The sequence below is a fragment of the Streptopelia decaocto genome (genome assembly GCF_964273445.1).
Source record: "Streptopelia decaocto genome assembly, chromosome: 2".
Taxonomy (NCBI): domain Eukaryota; kingdom Metazoa; phylum Chordata; class Aves; order Columbiformes; family Columbidae; genus Streptopelia; species Streptopelia decaocto.
Window position 1 is genome coordinate 24,916,508 of NC_138655.1, and position 16,314 is coordinate 24,932,821.

At 42.0% G+C, this 16,314-nt stretch overlaps 1 protein-coding gene across 1 annotated transcript; it reads left to right on the plus strand.

Annotated features, from left to right (window-relative positions):
• The first annotated feature begins 1,044 nt into the window (after positions 1–1,044).
• On the plus strand, positions 1,045–12,059 carry CFAP418 (cilia and flagella associated protein 418). The gene is made up of 6 exons (XM_082045774.1): positions 1,045–1,222; positions 2,727–2,826; positions 5,146–5,216; positions 5,735–5,800; positions 6,610–6,705; positions 8,554–12,059. Exons 1-6 carry the CDS (start codon positions 1,089–1,091, stop codon positions 8,711–8,713), a joined length of 627 nt encoding a protein of 208 aa, XP_081901900.1. The 5' UTR covers positions 1,045–1,088; the 3' UTR covers positions 8,714–12,059.
• The last annotated feature ends 4,255 nt before the right edge of the window (positions 12,060–16,314 follow it).

Consider the following 16,314-nt stretch of genomic DNA (forward strand, 5'->3'; position numbering starts at 1 on the left):
TACTGCATCCACCTCCATCATTTGTCTCCAAGCGTCAGCATTGACAATGCCAGCAGTGCATCCACCTCAAGACGTTGAACTCCCGGCTGTCTCTGAAGACAGAGGAGACCAGAGCAGACATTGGAAGGCCAGTCACTGAGACCCCCTACATTTGTCTGGATTTATTAGTATGGCAATAGGTGAGACCCTGTTTTATGGGACTTCCCTCAAAAATGCTAAATAAAGCACACTTAAAAAAACAAACAAAAAAAAATCAAATCCCGCTTACTTATCTTTTTGTCGCCTGTGGCTCAACTGCACAAAGTCCCCAAAACCCCATGGTCGGGCGGGAGCCAGCAGAGGCGTCCCTCAGTGCCCGGGCTGGAACCGGCTGGAACCAGCCAGAACCGGCTGGAACCACCGTGTCATTCCCCCACTCAGCACCTGGCCACTTCTGCTCCTGTGTCCCTGTCTGTGCCACAGGCTGTGGGGAACGTCTGCTGGTAAAGGGGCTGAGGCCATTCTCTTGACATTACGCAAAAACCCGATTTTATGTCTTTCATGCCACTCTGTGAGGAGATATGCCCGAAATACCAAACTGTGATCCTCACAGTTGTATCAGGTAACGTTACCCTGAAACATTCCCGCGCGGCTGGGCTGGGCCGGGCCGGGCCCCTGCGGCCCGTTCTGAGGCGGCCAGTCGAGGCGGAGCGGCCCGGTTCAGCCCGTTCGGAGGCGGAGCGGCCCGGCTCGGTTCGGCGCTGCGCAGGCTGTTAAGAGGTAGCATGGCGGGAAAACAAACGCCAGCACGCGTAGTCGTGGCCGAGTGGTTAAGGCGATGGACTAGAAATCCATTGGGGTCTCCCCGCGCAGGTTCGAATCCTGCCGACTACGGCAGAATCTCACAGTTCTGCGTTCGTTTTTTTTTTTTTTCCGCTCATTCCCTTCTCCCGGGGGTGGCGGGACGGCAGGCGGCGCTCCCCCGTGGCCAGATCGCCAACGAGCGCCGCACGCACCCCACAGGCACCCCACAGGCACCCCCAGACCTCGGCGGGCACGGAGACTCCGCCCCTGCCGGCGCCGCCGTGGCAACCGCTGGCGGCGGCAAGATGGCGGACGACTTGGACGAGTTGCTGGATGAAGTGGAGCGGCGGCTCTGCCGCCTGCCGGGGATGGGGACGGTAGCCGGCCCCCGGCACGGCGATGGCGAGGAGGAGGAGAGGTCGGTGGCGAAGGAGAGCAGGTCAGCGGTCCTGCGTCGGTCCCGGCGCCCTCACCCCGCTCCCCGCCGAGCGGGCGGCCACAGCGGCGGCGCGGCCCGTCCCTCCCCCGCACTGTGGGGAAGGAGGGGTCGGCGTCCGGCGAGACCCCTCTGGAACCGAAAATACCGAGGCTCGGGAAGTGAAACGGTGGCCAGAGGTCATCCACTGTCCCGTCTTACTTGTTTTTAAACCACCAAGTCGTGTGCCGATGAGCTGAGTTAGTTCAGATGGTCTTTGTCTGTCGGGAGTGTCCCAACCTCGGATTAAATATGGCGTTAAAAGCTGCGCTTATGTGCTTGTGAGTTAGGATCATGGGTTACTAACCGACCTCATGATACATAAAATAGCTATAAATTTTGTGATTTATGGCAGGATGAACTTTAGCAATAGTATTATAAAACATTTTATTCTGTTGATACTTAAGTCATTTGTGTATTCTGTTCATACATTTTTTATTGACCCCATCTTCCACAGTAAGTGCATAACTTACACCCTATGCTTTCATGTATCCAGTTCAAATTGGACAATTTTCCAATGACAGTCTGAGTACTGACAGTTTCAGTCATGACAGAGTCGGTGCTGACGGGACTGCCAAGGCACTGCCACGTCGCTGCCATCCCAGCTCTCACAGGTGTCTTTGCTGCCCTCAGGTTTCCATCCCAGCCCTCCCAGATGTCCCAGATTCTGGTTGGGAGGCCTGTGGACCAGGGAGGCTTGGCCTGATGTCTCCACAGGTGGACTGCTGAGCGCTTACCCAGTGGACATCTCAGGGTCCCAGGCAAGGATCCTAAGGAGCCAAATGACTAATAGACCAGCCCCCCTACCTTGGTCACATTACTGGACTTACCTGTTGTTTGCATAATGGTTAGATGAGCACCTAAATTTAGTCAGTCTAATTACAATATTTTTTAAAAATCACAGTTTTCTTTCTCAGGAGTAGACTTGCTCTTGATTGGTTGATGCAGCAGTACTACATGTCTCCCTTTATTTGACAAAGAGCTATCAAACAGCAGACTTGAGTGACAAGACTCCTCACTTGGGTGAAAAAAAAGTGCAGGTGATCTCTCTAAATGCATACAGTTTGGCAGTGACTCCTCAGAACCCCTGCAGTTGTATAACATGAGGAGAGAACTCCCTCTGACCTTTTTATATTCCTGCTGCTGAAGATTAATGTGAAAAATCAGGGCTGTCCAGTTTGTTGCTCAGTAAGTGCAGCATGGGTTATATTATTATAGTTTTATTCAGGGTTGGAAGTGGTTGGAAATAAGCAAGCAAAAATAAGACCTATGATAAGACAGTTCGACAGGGACTGAAAGGCATCATCGTGCAGTTTACGTCTGTCCAGTCATGATTTGGATAGCATACCTTAGGTACTACAGAAATATTAGAGGAAAAGGGCTGCAACTAATCTTATGTTTTAGCTTACAATTCTTAGAACTGCTCTGATCATGCTACAAAATGAAGGCTGATTTGTTTTCTTTTCAGGTCAGCTAAACTGTTGATGAGTGCTGGCAGCAGTGAAGAAGATATAGATGACATTATTGATGAGATCTGTAATGACAGCAGCTTTGCCAAAACACCTCTGGTGAGTAGGAGTCAGGGGAAATGCAGAACAAATGAGAAACTAAAACTGTTCTAAAGCAAAAAATGAACTAAAACAAGCTGTAGGATAACTTGGAAATAAAGCAGAAAGGAAAATGCGACATTCCTATAGTGAGGAACAGGAGAGATATGTAGAGGTGGCCTTACCCAGGGGGAAAGAGGCAATTAAAGGAAATGTTAAAGGAAATGTGAGTTCAAGATAGAGCATACTCTCAAATATCATAGAATCACAGAATGGTTGAGGTTGGCAGGGATCTCTGGACGTCATCTGGTCCAGCCCCCTGCTCAAGCAGGGCTACCCAGAGCTGGTTGGCCAGGACCGTATGCTGGTGGATTTGGAATATCTCCAAGGATGGAGACTCTACAGCTTCTCTAAGTAACCTGTTCCTGTGTTTGACCACCCTCACAAGAAGTAAAGAAGTTCTTTCTTATGTTTAACTGGAATTTCTTTTATTTTAGTTTGTGCCCATTGCCTCTCGTCCTGTCAGTGGGCCCTAGTGAGAAGAGTCTGACTGTGTCTATTCTTCCCCATAACATATTCTTATACATTGATAAGATTCTACTGACCCTTGTATTCTCCAGGTTAAACAATTCCAGCTCCCTTAGCCTCCACCTATATGTCAGATGGTCTTAAGTCCTCAGACACCTTAGTGGTCCTTTGCTGGACCCACTCCATTATGTCTATGTCTCTTTTGTACTGGACACATCACTCCAAACATGTCTATGAGGCCATATCTGGAGTACTGTGTCCAGTTCTGGGCCCTCCAGTACAAGAGAGAGATGGAGCTGGAGAGCCTTCAGCAAAGGGCCATGGAGAAGATCAAGAGACTAGAGTATCTTTCATATGAGGAGAGGCTGAGAGAGCTGGGACTGTTCAGCCTGGAAAAGAGAAGGCACCAGGGAGACGTTATCAATATGTGTAAATACCTGATGGGAGTAGTAAAGAAGGGGCCCGACGCTTCTCTGTAGTGCTCAGTGACGGGACAAGAGGCAATTAAGTTCCATCTGTACACAAGAAAACACTTTCTTACAGCGAGGGTGGTCAAATATTGGGACAGGCTGCCCAGAGAGGTTGTGGAGTCTCCATCTGTGGAGATTTTCAAAACACAACTGGACACATTGCTGGGCAAGCTGCTGAAGCTGACCCTGCTTTGAGCAGGAGGGTTGGCCTAGATGATCTCAAGAGGTCCTTTCCAACCAAAATGATTCCGTGATTCTGGCTCACCAGTGCTGACTAAAGAAGGATCATCTCACTCGACCTGTTGGCAATGTCCCTCCTAACGCAGCTCAGTATGCTGTTGCCTTCTGTGCTGCAAGGGTACCCTGCTGGCTCATGGTGAACTTATAATTGACCACATTTTCTATGGCCTTCTCTGCAAAGCTGCTTTCCAGCTGGTCAGCCCCCAATGTGTTCTTGTACATGAGTTACAGGCGCAGGAGTTTGCATGTCCCCTTAGTTGAACTTCCAGAGATTCCCCTCAGCCCATTTTTGCGGTGTGTCGAGGTCCCTCTGAATGGCAGCACATTACCCCTTGTTCTATCATTGGTTGTCACCGAGAAGAGCCTGGCTCCATCCTTGTGACACTCACCCTTTATGTATTTATAAACATTAATGAGGTCACCCCTCAGTCTTTTCTTCTCCAAACTAAAGAGACCCAGCTCCCTCAGCCTTTCCTCATAAGGGAGACTTCTTACAAAGTGGCTAAAACTGAACCAACAAAAAACACTTGTATACCACAATATATATGTCTGAGTCAGAAAGAATTATGTCAGTGAATTTGTATGATTTTATCATTTATATCCTGAGGACTTCCCATTTAGGATCTAGAATTCTAGCATTCAAGATTTCAAATAACTTGTTTCCTGTGCTGCAAATAGCAAACTTCAAAAACACTTTAATGTTCTGAATAACAGAAGTCCGTGATATGTTTCAGTAAAACAAAAGCTCAAAAACACCAAGGGAGAAAGTTCCTAACTTAAAACTGGTTTTAAAAGCATAATTATTAAAAAGAGGGCATGAAATACTAAGTCTTGATTATGAAGTCAAAGTGATCATGTGGTGTTAAATTCCTTCAGGCAGAGCTGGGAATTCAGTATGGGAAGAGAGTCCTTGTTCCCCATTTATTTGTTACTTCAGCAGCTTTTGTCCTAAAGAGCCTCACAGTAACACAAGCAAGAAAATTCCCAAATTCTTAGTCCCCTTCTTCTGTAACTGAGACTTTCTGGCTCCTGCTTTTTAGGTAAAAGGATATTGTTAACTTGCTGTAATGCTGCCTTTTATTCTTTGGGTGTTTTTAAATAGAAATGGAAGTCTAATTCTGCAAGTTTCACACCGGAAAGCAATAGTGCTGTTGTACAGGCTTATAGGAAAAGGTAAGTGAAAAATGTCTTGGCCAGTTGAACATAGCTTGATTATATCTTCTTGTCCACCTAATAATACTGCTGCTGTTTAATTTGTGTTGACAATAACTAAGAAAGAAACGGAGTACTTAGAGAAGCATTCATTTTAAAGAAAAAGGTAAACACAAAGATAATTTTGAAGAATTACTAATGTGCTTTCATGTGGCCAAAATTATTTATTTTAAATGTATTAATTATTTAAGTTATTGAACAACTGCTTCCTTTGTCTTATGGAAATACACATTTATCAAATGCTGTAATATATAGTCCTATGTATATTTAGTATAGAGAGATGTTGTCATAGTGTTTTTCTTTGAACACATTGGTAATGAAATTTTAAAATTCTATAGTTTATAAGCGTTTGGATGCTTTGTCTATATTTAATAAATATTGGTTTAGAAATACCATTTTGTTGAACTAGGAGAAGCATTGTAGTACTATCTCCAAAAGGTTGTGCTGTAATTTAATATTTTTTATTGAAATCCATATAGGTGCTGTCCAGTGTACCTGGGCGGAAGCTCTTCACCATATGGCATAGGAACAAATATTTCAAAAAGGTATGAAACGTAAAAAAAATAGTTCTACTTGCTTTATCATTATTTTTATTCATACCTATGTTTCTGGAGCTCTGCATTTGAACTCAACAGGACAGCCCTACTTTCATCTAAGCATGTGGCTGCCTGTAACTGCAGTTGAAGTCAGCTGGTCCCTTCCAGTCCTCTGCAGTTGACCGCGAGATCTTTTGTTTGTTTGAGGAGTTGAAAGATGTATGCAAATGAGACATGAGACTCCAAAAATCAAAACCATGTAGCTAAGGAAATTGCTGCTGTATTGTTATTTTTCCCTGCCTCTCTTCGGCGCTCTGTGTGATGCCGAGTATGTCACGCATCTAAGTGAGCTGCTTTAAGTCTTCCTGGAGCCTGAACTGAAAATAGCCAGAGTGCTTTGCAGCTGCAGCTGAACTTAGTAGGAGAGGCATAACACTTTAAAGATTATCCCCAGCACCCTGTAGAACATTATTACATTTCCATATGGGATTTTTTGTGGTAAGTACTTATGCACTTGATGCGTATTTGGATGCTGGGTCAGGTGCCATACCAGTGAGGAAGACCAAAGAGAATATATCCAGAATATCCATTTATTTTATGTGTTCAGTGAGGTTAGGAACCCATAAAAATAATACATGATCATATTGTTAAAACACATACCATAATGAATGAACCAGAGATGTGAAAAAAAAATAAGGTTACAGGGCAACCTTCCTTCTAGTATATGTGAGCGAGTGTTGTACTTTAAAACCATTATGGTCTGTGTAGCTTCTGTGATTGTAGTAAACTCTTGGAACTTTCTGTTCTTTTTTGACTAGAACGTGTGATCAACTACGTTGCACTGCTTGCGACTTCCGTGTGTCACTTTTCAATGATTACATCTGGGATCAGTCCTGTGATTATCTTTTTTTCAGGTATGTCTGAGGTATGTTTGGTAGTAGTATCTTGTTACTGTGTTTTGGGGCTTGATAGGAACAGGAAAGATGAAAAGTCCTTAGCACTCCTGTGTTATCTAAAAAGGAGAATACATGCAACCTGTTTGCTGATCAGGTGGGAAAGTCTGGAGAGATGAAACACATCCCATAATCTGTTTTCATATCTACTGCAATATGCAGACAGTCTGTGTGATGGATTGGCCTCTGGTGTGCCATTCCAGCGTGCCTGCAAAATGAATGGGGACTGTTTGGCATGAACTTCTCACCATACTTTCAATCACACAGACTGTGATTGCTTCAATCATATTTTCTTTTTTCCAGTATCAATTACTATGTGGTCATGTTCAATGAAAATCAAATACATTTGTTTCTTAACAGACTTCTTTTTGAAGCAAAATGTGATTAAATGAAGGGTGGGACTTTTTTTTTCTTCTTATATTCTGATGTCTTTGACTTTAATTATTTCAATTTTTTTTTAAGACTTAGGGAGTTCTTACTTCCAGGTTCTCTAAAACCGTATCTAATGCCAGGACTGAGTGAAGGGTAGCGTAGTAGGCATGCTCCTAATACAGACATCAAACTTCAATTCCTCTTATTTTAGTGAAGTCTGAATGTGCCCATTAACTGCTGGAGGTAGTGGTTGTATTCAGATTGTGTTTGGCCACCAGGGGTGTGACAGCTGTAGTAGAACAGTAAGGGAGACATCATCTCCTTTTCCATTATTTTTCTTTTATTACATGTTATTTTTTTCCTGTATTTCCCTTCCACTTTCAAAATCTGATTGAAAATCTTATGTTCATTGCAGGGGGGGTGGACTAGATGACCTTTGAAGGTCTCTTCCAATCCAAAGTATTCTATGATTTTCCCATTGTTTAAAGCAGCATTAAATATACAGTGTTGCACTAGTCTTCTGAGATGAGTTTGGTAGCTGGAAATGTTAAATAAAAATATGCTTCTTTTATTTGCTTAAAGTCTAAATTATTCTGCTTCTGAGATCTTGAAATTAATAAATTAAAAAAAAAAAAGACTTGAAAGGCATTAGTATCAGATACTTGGAACATTGATTAAAATCTGTGATCTTTAGCAAGATATCTAGCTATTTACTTAGAATAATCTGAATTTTAAAAAGCAAACTTGAAGATTAAACATTTGCTTTCCATGAGTAAGTGTCTGACCTCTTTTTCTAAAAATTCTTCCTTCGATGTATGTTCTGGGTTTTCTTTCTTTATCTGGGCTTGTTAATGTTGTGAGCAGTTCAGTGGCCAGGTGGTCAGGGGGAGGTCATGAGAGCAGGGATAGTTAAAATGCTGATTTTTCATTTGTTGTGACTGATGCTTGCACAGGAGTTATTTATGGTTTGATCTACATTCTCTTATGGCCATTTCATTTCAGTCACTTAAACAACCATCCTGGGTAACAGTTCCTGACGAAAAGTTTAACTCTCTAATTGTTCCCATTCTGCGTAGGGATTTTAACAGTACATTTGATAAAACATTTTTGGTAATTTCTTAACACAAGAATTAACTCTACCTGGTTTTCTTCCCCATTCTTCCTCTGGAGTCTCACACAGGGTCTCTAAATCTGATGGAGAACATTGTTTACAAAAACATCAGTCTCCAGTTGATCTGAGAATACAGCAACTATGCACCAAGACTGGTCTCAGGAAAGGATTGTGTTCAAAACAGAATTTGAACATATCCTTAAACTCATTCATAACAATGGTACTCAGAAATGTTCTTAAGAGCTTTTCTGAATTGAAATGGCCTCATGAATCTTTTTTCTTTCAAAAAAATGTGTGATCCTCAACTGAGTTCACTCAATTGACAGGAATAACATGCCTGAGCTCAGTAAACTAAGAGCGAAGATGATCAAGAAGAAAGGAGCACGAGCATACGCTTGTCAGTGCAGCTGGAGATCCATTAATGAATTAACGGACCTCCAAACAGACCAGCAGCTTCGGTGGGTTTGCGGTAAACATACAGAATGAAGTCATCTTGCGTTTGGTACCTGCTTGCGTGGAAATGGGTTGTAGATGCAATTCTTTCTCACACAATTTTCTGAGAAAAGATGGAAACCTGAATACTTATATCTAGAAACAGATTATAATACCCAGACTTCAACTCAAAAGCTTTTTTTTTTTTTTCAATTCAACTGTCTTGCAAGCAGTAGGGGGAGTTGAATTATTAGAAAGCTCAACCAGTTTGGAGGCTTGCTGGAAGGTAAATGAGGTTAAAGCTCATACTTAGTTAAAGGAAGAGGAAATTGATAGATTTAGCCATGGGGCAAAGCACCTTGAGGCTGTTCCTCATATCTAGCAGAGCGCCTTATTTCCTTTGTCTGCAAAATCTTGGACTCCAAGTGGTGAGTTGGGATGCAGCCATGACACACAAGCATATGAACTTCTGCATAGAAATTAATACTGCTGTTCTGCATTGCTCATAGCTGTTAATGAGCAAGTGGGTGTAGATCTCTTTAAAAATTACTGCAAGATCAGCTCTCACCTCGAAGGTTTCAGCATACCCCAAAACTTTATTTTACCCACCAGTAGCCAAAAACTGCAGGTGCTGGAAATTTCCTTCCAGTTTGTACTGCTTTCTTCAAGGCACTTTCAGCTGACTCAGGACCTTTACCACAGTGAATTTCTTGGACTTCCCTTCAGCCTTCACTGCAAGAGGTGAACAAGTTATTGTACCATTATTAAATATTGTGCAATTTTAAAGAGATTCTGAAGAGTATATGACTCTTTTGTCATTTTTTTCAAGGGAAATAAGGCTCAGGCTTTTAAGAGAGAGAAAATTTATATCCCCACTGGCGTTCAAGTTTGGATTTTTCAGTTTCACTTAGCTTTCACTTCAGCTTCACTTCAAAATACTACATATTCAGAAAGTGTAACTGTCTTGTTTCAACACACTCCCTTCCTCCAGTAACATCATAAAACTACTTCCAGTATCATTTTACTTGGTGAATTTTCTTGATTACTGTTAATGTCACTATAGTTTATGAGCTCTTTCTTTTCATTATGTATAAATAACACAGGAGATGGATTTGAGTTTTGGGCAGGCAGGGAGGAAGGAAGGGATTACCAGTCCTGGCAATTGCTACATTGAAAAGTGTGTCAAAATGGGAAGTCTGTCAGTGTTTTTTGCTATGCAGAATGTGGTACTGTACAAATAAATTCAAAATTGATTACTTTGTGCAATTCTATACAGAGCCTTCTTTTTTTGTGACGTTTTGCTCATGGCTCTAAATCTGTGTATTGTCAATCTGTTCTTTTTCTGAGCTTTTCCAAAACAATTATGTGATCTTTCGTATAGAAATCATCTCTTGAATCTGTCGCTTTTTCTGTACCCCTCTGAAAGAGCAGATCCCGGTAGTGACCAGAAGCATAATGTCCTCTGCATTGCCATCACCTTGCCCCTCTGTCAGTGGTTTTTTAGAACCTGCACTTAGAACTCTAAGCAGTAAGTGTTCCTGGGTTTTCTTCAGGTGGGCCTGGGTGATTTCCATTCCCAGAGAAACATCCGTGTTGAAATGGTAGGAGAAGAACCCCCAATAGTAGGATGTAATTTATTAACAAGCTCCAGAGAAGAATAAACCTATTTTCTATCCTTTTTATTGAAGAAGAATGCATTTCAAAAAGTGCTAAGCTGCCTTGACTTGGCTGTTCCAGGGCCATTTGAAACTAATGACCAAGTAGCCCCACAGGATGCTCTTTTGGCCTGAATTTGCACTGGAACTTGTGGCACAATGTCAGGAACAAGTTAGGCTTGCAACTTGTGAGCAGGAAACAGGGAAAATAATAAGACCCATCTCAGTTCATGAGACCAAGTCTTATGTGACTTGGAAAAGGAGCATGTCTCCTGTACCCTGTTTTAAACAAACCAGGAGAAATAGTCACCCCCACTGGAGCAGTTTGCACTACCAAGTGTGTGGAGCAAATCATGTAGAAACAAAAGTTCAAGACATCCATTCTGGTGATTTTTGTGGCACGAAGACAGCCTGGAGCACTTGAAAAGTGGAGACTAGGAAGGAATTGAGACGAAAGAGTGTAGGAGAAGCGAAAAAGGATTAACACCAATATCTATTGACATTAGTCGGCATTTCTCCTAGGTCACCTCATCCCTCGCGCTTCCGTTAGCCTGAAGAGCTGTACAAAGAGAGCTCACTTTCTGAACAGAGATTGTTGGCAGGTAATTGTATCACTAACGACATTAAGACTGTGGTCCAAGCATTGGAAATGTTTGAAGATAATCTTTACTGGTAAATATATATGGGAACCTGAGCATTCCCATGAAATCATCATGTTTATTCAAGTGTAGTTACTTGTTTCTGGCCTTGGTCAGAATGGTGGGATATGACAGCTCTTTGCCCAAGTGAAGTTTTAAACACGCAGAAATAGTGCTTTTTTTATTGGTCTTCATTACAGAATTTGGAGTATTTTTAGATGTGAAAATAATTACTATGCCAATAAATAAAATTATTTTGTTGGAAAGAGCAGTGGTATTAAGTATTTGATTTCCCTTCCTGTGCTTTCATCAGTTGCATGTTACAAACCACTCTGAAGTCATAAAATCAAAATAATATGAAGGTAAAATTTGAGCTTGAATATTCATTTGATGAAGGCATTGTAGGATGGCACAAAGTTTTCAAGTTGTAGCCCAGACCCCTAAGTGATACTTCCATGTCAGTTATCCGAGACAGCAAGGATTATGTAAAGAATTCTGTTCAAAAATGCCATTCAGCTGTTGTCAAAGGGAACTACTTGGAACAGTTTTGCAAAGTGAGTATGTGACCGCGGTTTTGCTCCATTATTTTGCTTTGGAAGTTTATAATACCATTTCTGTTTGTGAAATGGGCAAGACGAAAACTTGCCCAGACTTTCATTTTGCTTGGGTGATATGCCTGGAAATTCTCTAGCCCACAGCATTAGTCTGCAGCAGATCCCTCACCAAAACAAAAGCCAGGAAGGATGGCAAAATGAGAATCCACGCAAAAGCGTTCGCTTGGAAATGTACTCAGTAGTTTAATGTCATACCAGCTTTTCTAAATCTATGTTCCGTCAGTACTTCTGGATAGGAATCCAAATCAGATGTACATCGTACATTTTGATAGCTTTCCTTTATCAAATTTTAATGTGCTGTTCTAACTATATCCCACTTGTTCTACCTACAAACTGCGGAGGGTGTCCAAACCAGATGGTGAATATATAGCTCAGAAGAGTCATTATTAAGGCTTTTGCCCTGCCATAAAATTTAACTTACAGAAGCCTAATAGCATTACATATTGCAAGCTCTACATTGTATAAAATTGAATAAAGATTTTTTTTTCCTGAACACCCATTTCAGTTTTGTACTGAAGGTATTCTGCAAATGCCAGGCACTGGAAGCTGCCACTTGTTGAAAGACTGCTCACTTCTCTTGTTTCCTGACATGTGAGTCTTCGGGTCATGTAACCAGCACATGTGGTAGTCACACAATAGGGGAAGGACTGGGCTGGGTGCTATGCAGGCAAATTTTTCTTCCTTCCAGGCTCTTTTTGCGCAAGATATGACCATTTTTTTCTGTTGCGTGACACCTGATAGCTGCAGACAGGCCAAGCTGTAGGGGTTGGAGTAAAGGAGTATCAGGTGCTGCGCATCTGTGAGGGCTGCATATGATGCTTGGGACTTGGCAGGTGTTCTTGGAATGAGTATTTTTGAAATGTGGATACTTTAATAAATAAAAAGTTGGAACAAATCTGAATTGTGTGTCGTAGAAATTCCACTGTGTTGTTCCTATCCAAGAGAAGCCTTATGAAAATGGTGTAGGACCATGTTTTCTCTGTCAGAAGGGTTATGAAATGCCCTTAACACAAAACCGTTGTCCAGCTCATGAGAAACAATAAATACTGTTGTGTTTTCTCACATCAGAGAGGATGTAGCACATACCTGAAAAGGAAATGAGCTTTAACATTCTTTACGAGATAGCATGAGGAGAGCACATTAAATTGCAAAGAACTCATAAAGGTGAATGCATTTACCACATTCCTTGGATATTTACTTAGAAGAAAAGGTGGAGCCAGCTGCTGTGGGAGGGGGCAAATAGCTGAAGTTCTTGCAGAGTGCGATGCTGGTACCTTGGTGTGTCCGTCAAGGCAGGTTATCACCGGTATCATACTGGTCCCTTAGAAGTGGGAAATCAGTCAGGGAATGGCAGCATTTGCTGTCCCATGGATCTTGCCATAGAAAACCATTCTTTGTACCAAGAAGTTGCTCTACAACAAATCCTGGTTCTCCATGGTGGTGAAACGCTGCCTGGCACACATTAGAGTAACAGACACAAATATTTCCTATAGTCCATTCTGAATTTGGACTCCAGGTGTCGGTGCTCTTCAGGCAGTAATTACTTCCCAGACTTAGTGTGGACTCAGTGAGAACGCACAGGAAACACTCGCTGCCTCAGGAATACTCCTGACTTACCCTACTTAAAATTGCAGTGTCACAGAGCACCCTCAGAAGGTAGTGTCCATATATGTTTAATTTACATTGACAACTTCTGGTCTGTTGGGCTTTAAATGTGATTTGGGGTAAAATGTGATTATACAATCCAGTCTGCAGAGGGCAGAGCAACACCGCTGAGCGTTACAGCTCAGGCTTCTGCTTCATCAATACAAGCTCATACTTTTTTTTTTCTGGAATAATGAATGCTGATATTAAACGGACTGAGGCTTCTTGCATTTGTTTTCTAATGCTGTAATTATAAGTGGGGTAGCCAGATTTGTGGCAACTCCACTTGATTTTTGTGTGACTTTTTAAATCTCGGCCTTTTGCCATTTTCTTTTTGAAATTTGCCATCTTTTCACATCTCGGATGATATGCTATATACATTTTGTTTTGAACATTATGACATTCTAAAGCATACAACCTCTACTTGCCAAAACCACTTAACAATTTTATGGAAAATTAACTCGGACTGGGTGAAAGGCAAATCCCAAAGGCAATTTAGTTCTTCACTGATGTTGGTAGAGGATAAACATACAGACACTTACATGTATATATATACACACAGATTATTTTATGCTTCATTAGCTGACAGCTAAACAAGTTAATCTGCTCCAGTATTGGCCCTGGACACTTGAGGACCGTTTGGATGAAGTCATCGTAGAATCATAGAATCACAGAATGTCAGGGATTGGAAGGGACCTCGAAAGATCATCCAGTCCAATCCCCCTGCCGGAGCAGGAACACCTGGATGAGGTTACACAGGAATGTGTCCAGGCGGGTTTGAATGTCTCCAGAGTAGGAGACTCCACAACCTCCCTGGGCAGCCTGTTCCAGTGCTCTGTCACCCTCACTGAGAAGAAGTTTCTTCTCATATTTAAGTGGAACCTCCTGTGTTCCAGTTTGAACCCATTACCCCTTGTCCTATCATTGGTTGTCACCAAGAAGAGCCTGGCTCCCTCATTGTGACACTCACCCTTTATATATCTGTAAACATTAATGAGGTCACCCCTCAGTCTCCTCCAAGCTAAAGAGACCCAGCTCATAACAGAGATGCTCCACTCCTTTAATCATCTTTGTTGCCCTAATAGGAGAAATAGTTCAACAAAAAGTTTTAGTAGAGGAAATAGAAACAAGCAAGGCTGAGTAGCAGACTGCAAGAGGCTGCATGCAGAAAAGTTTTGTGAAAATATTTTCTTAGGCAAAAAATCAGCCATTGTTTTTTGTTTACTTCTAAACTGAAGAAGACACACCTTAGGGAAAGAAACAAAAATAGCTTGCTGCAGGGAGATGTGCAAATGCCCACAATTTGCCAGAAGCAAGGACAGAACTTCATATGGGAGGTGTCCTTTTTAGGAGTCCTTTAGAATTGCAATTCTAGGGGCTGGCACAGAAGCCGGGGGTAAATCCACCCCCCCCATCCACTGCCCTTCAGTCACTTCCATCCCAGGAACCTGAGCTGCAGAGGGAAACGAAGTGCAGGAGGGACTCGTCCTCTGAGGGTACCTGCTTGCTTCCCCAGGAGGATGCTGTGGAACACGTGAGCTGAGTATGATTCATTTGGGTTTGGGGGGTTGTCCTCTAAAATGTGTGAGAAGGGTTTCCTGCAGTATTTTGAAACCTGTTTCTTGGTGGTAGGTTTTGGATATAAGAGCTAAGATAGTCACATATTTTATTTAGATATTATAGTCAGATATTACATTGAGATATAAAAGCTAAGACATTCAGGGCTGCTAAAATCCTCTTAGCCAGTGGTTATAACTGTTATTCAAACATAAGCAAATAATCTTGAAGTTTTTCATGAGAGTTTAGTGAAACTGAAACCCTTACAACCTCAGAGTGCACTGAGAGGCAGAGAGGAGGAAGACATTTTCATACCGGTCAAACAATACTCCAGCTCCAAGTGTCTTAAATACACCTATTCTAAAATGGCATGGCTTACAGAGCAGAAAAAATGTTAACTAGCTCTTGAGTGGTGGTAGGATATCTAATAAGTAGCCATAGAATTTTTCAATCTCTATTTAAAGGCAAGCAATATGGCCTTACCTAAGGCAATGACATGTATGTGATAGTAATTAAATACAGTGAGCACAAATCTTTCAGCTAAGTCAAAGAAGCTTTGGGCCAGTCAGCAATCTGACAGTGCTCGGCAGCGCGTGTCCTGCCCGCCCTGGTGTAAACAGCATTCACAGGAAGGGGGGAAACAGCTACCAGAGACAGGAAGGTTGAATTTAGCATCAAACTCCTTATCTAGGAGAGCGGGCTGCTCAGGATGCTGGTAGGAAAAAGTGTACTAATTGCTCCAGCAGGCTCTGACAGCTGCCTGGCCCTTCCTGGGGAGACCATTCATAGCCATGTAATCAGGGTACATTCTTGCGTATGCAGATGGATTTAGGAAGAGATTATATCCTGAGGACAGTTATCCAAAATAATGCTTAACATGGCGTATTATGGTCTCGCTAAGTCTCAGTTACTGACACTTGCAGGAAGAGACTGATCTGCAAGCTGAAGTAAGAGGGGGGGTGTCTTTTAAAAATCAAAGCTTTATCATAGTAAGAGTTATTAGTTTTTAGCCCTAAAGAAATATAAGCCTTTCATGAATTTTAACATGAACTGCAATATCTGGTTCATATCAGAACTGGCACAGCTCTGGTTCCAGCACTTTAGAGATAAAAGTTGTTGCAGCATTAGTTTACGTGCGCTGAATCAGTGAGGTATTTTGTTTACAAGTGGAAGATAAATGGCTTCAAAACTTTCCTTACAGAGTAATCAGTTGCTCATTAACATACGATGCCCAGTTTCCTTTTGATTTCTGTGTAGATCTTGGGAAATCCATCTGCCCTGAGCTTACAGCACATCAAGGCCCCATTCAATCAATACATGCTTCTCAGTGGCTGAAGAGTTAACACAAAATTGTAGTGTCCACTGTATTGATTTTCCTATGAAAGATGACTCTTCTTTCTCCAGTCTTCCCTAAAGTATACTGCAAAATTATTTCAGATTTTCTCAAAACTTTGTTCAAGCTAAGACTGAGAACTGGGAACACTTAAAAGCAGTCTTCTAGTTGCATCTTCCCACATATGTCACTTTTCACCTTTTTTTTTTTTTTT

Coding starts and splice junctions, on each gene's coding strand:
- CFAP418 (XM_082045774.1), top strand. CDS start 1,089: ATGGCGGACGACTTGGACGAGTTGCTGGATGAAGTGGAGCGGCGGCTC. Junction 5,217..5,734: donor GTACAGGCTTATAGGAAAAG/GTAAGTGAAAAA, acceptor AAATCCATATAG/GTGCTGTCCAGTGTACCTGG. Junction 6,706..8,553: donor TGTGATTATCTTTTTTTCAG/GTATGTCTGAGG, acceptor CTCAATTGACAG/GAATAACATGCCTGAGCTCA.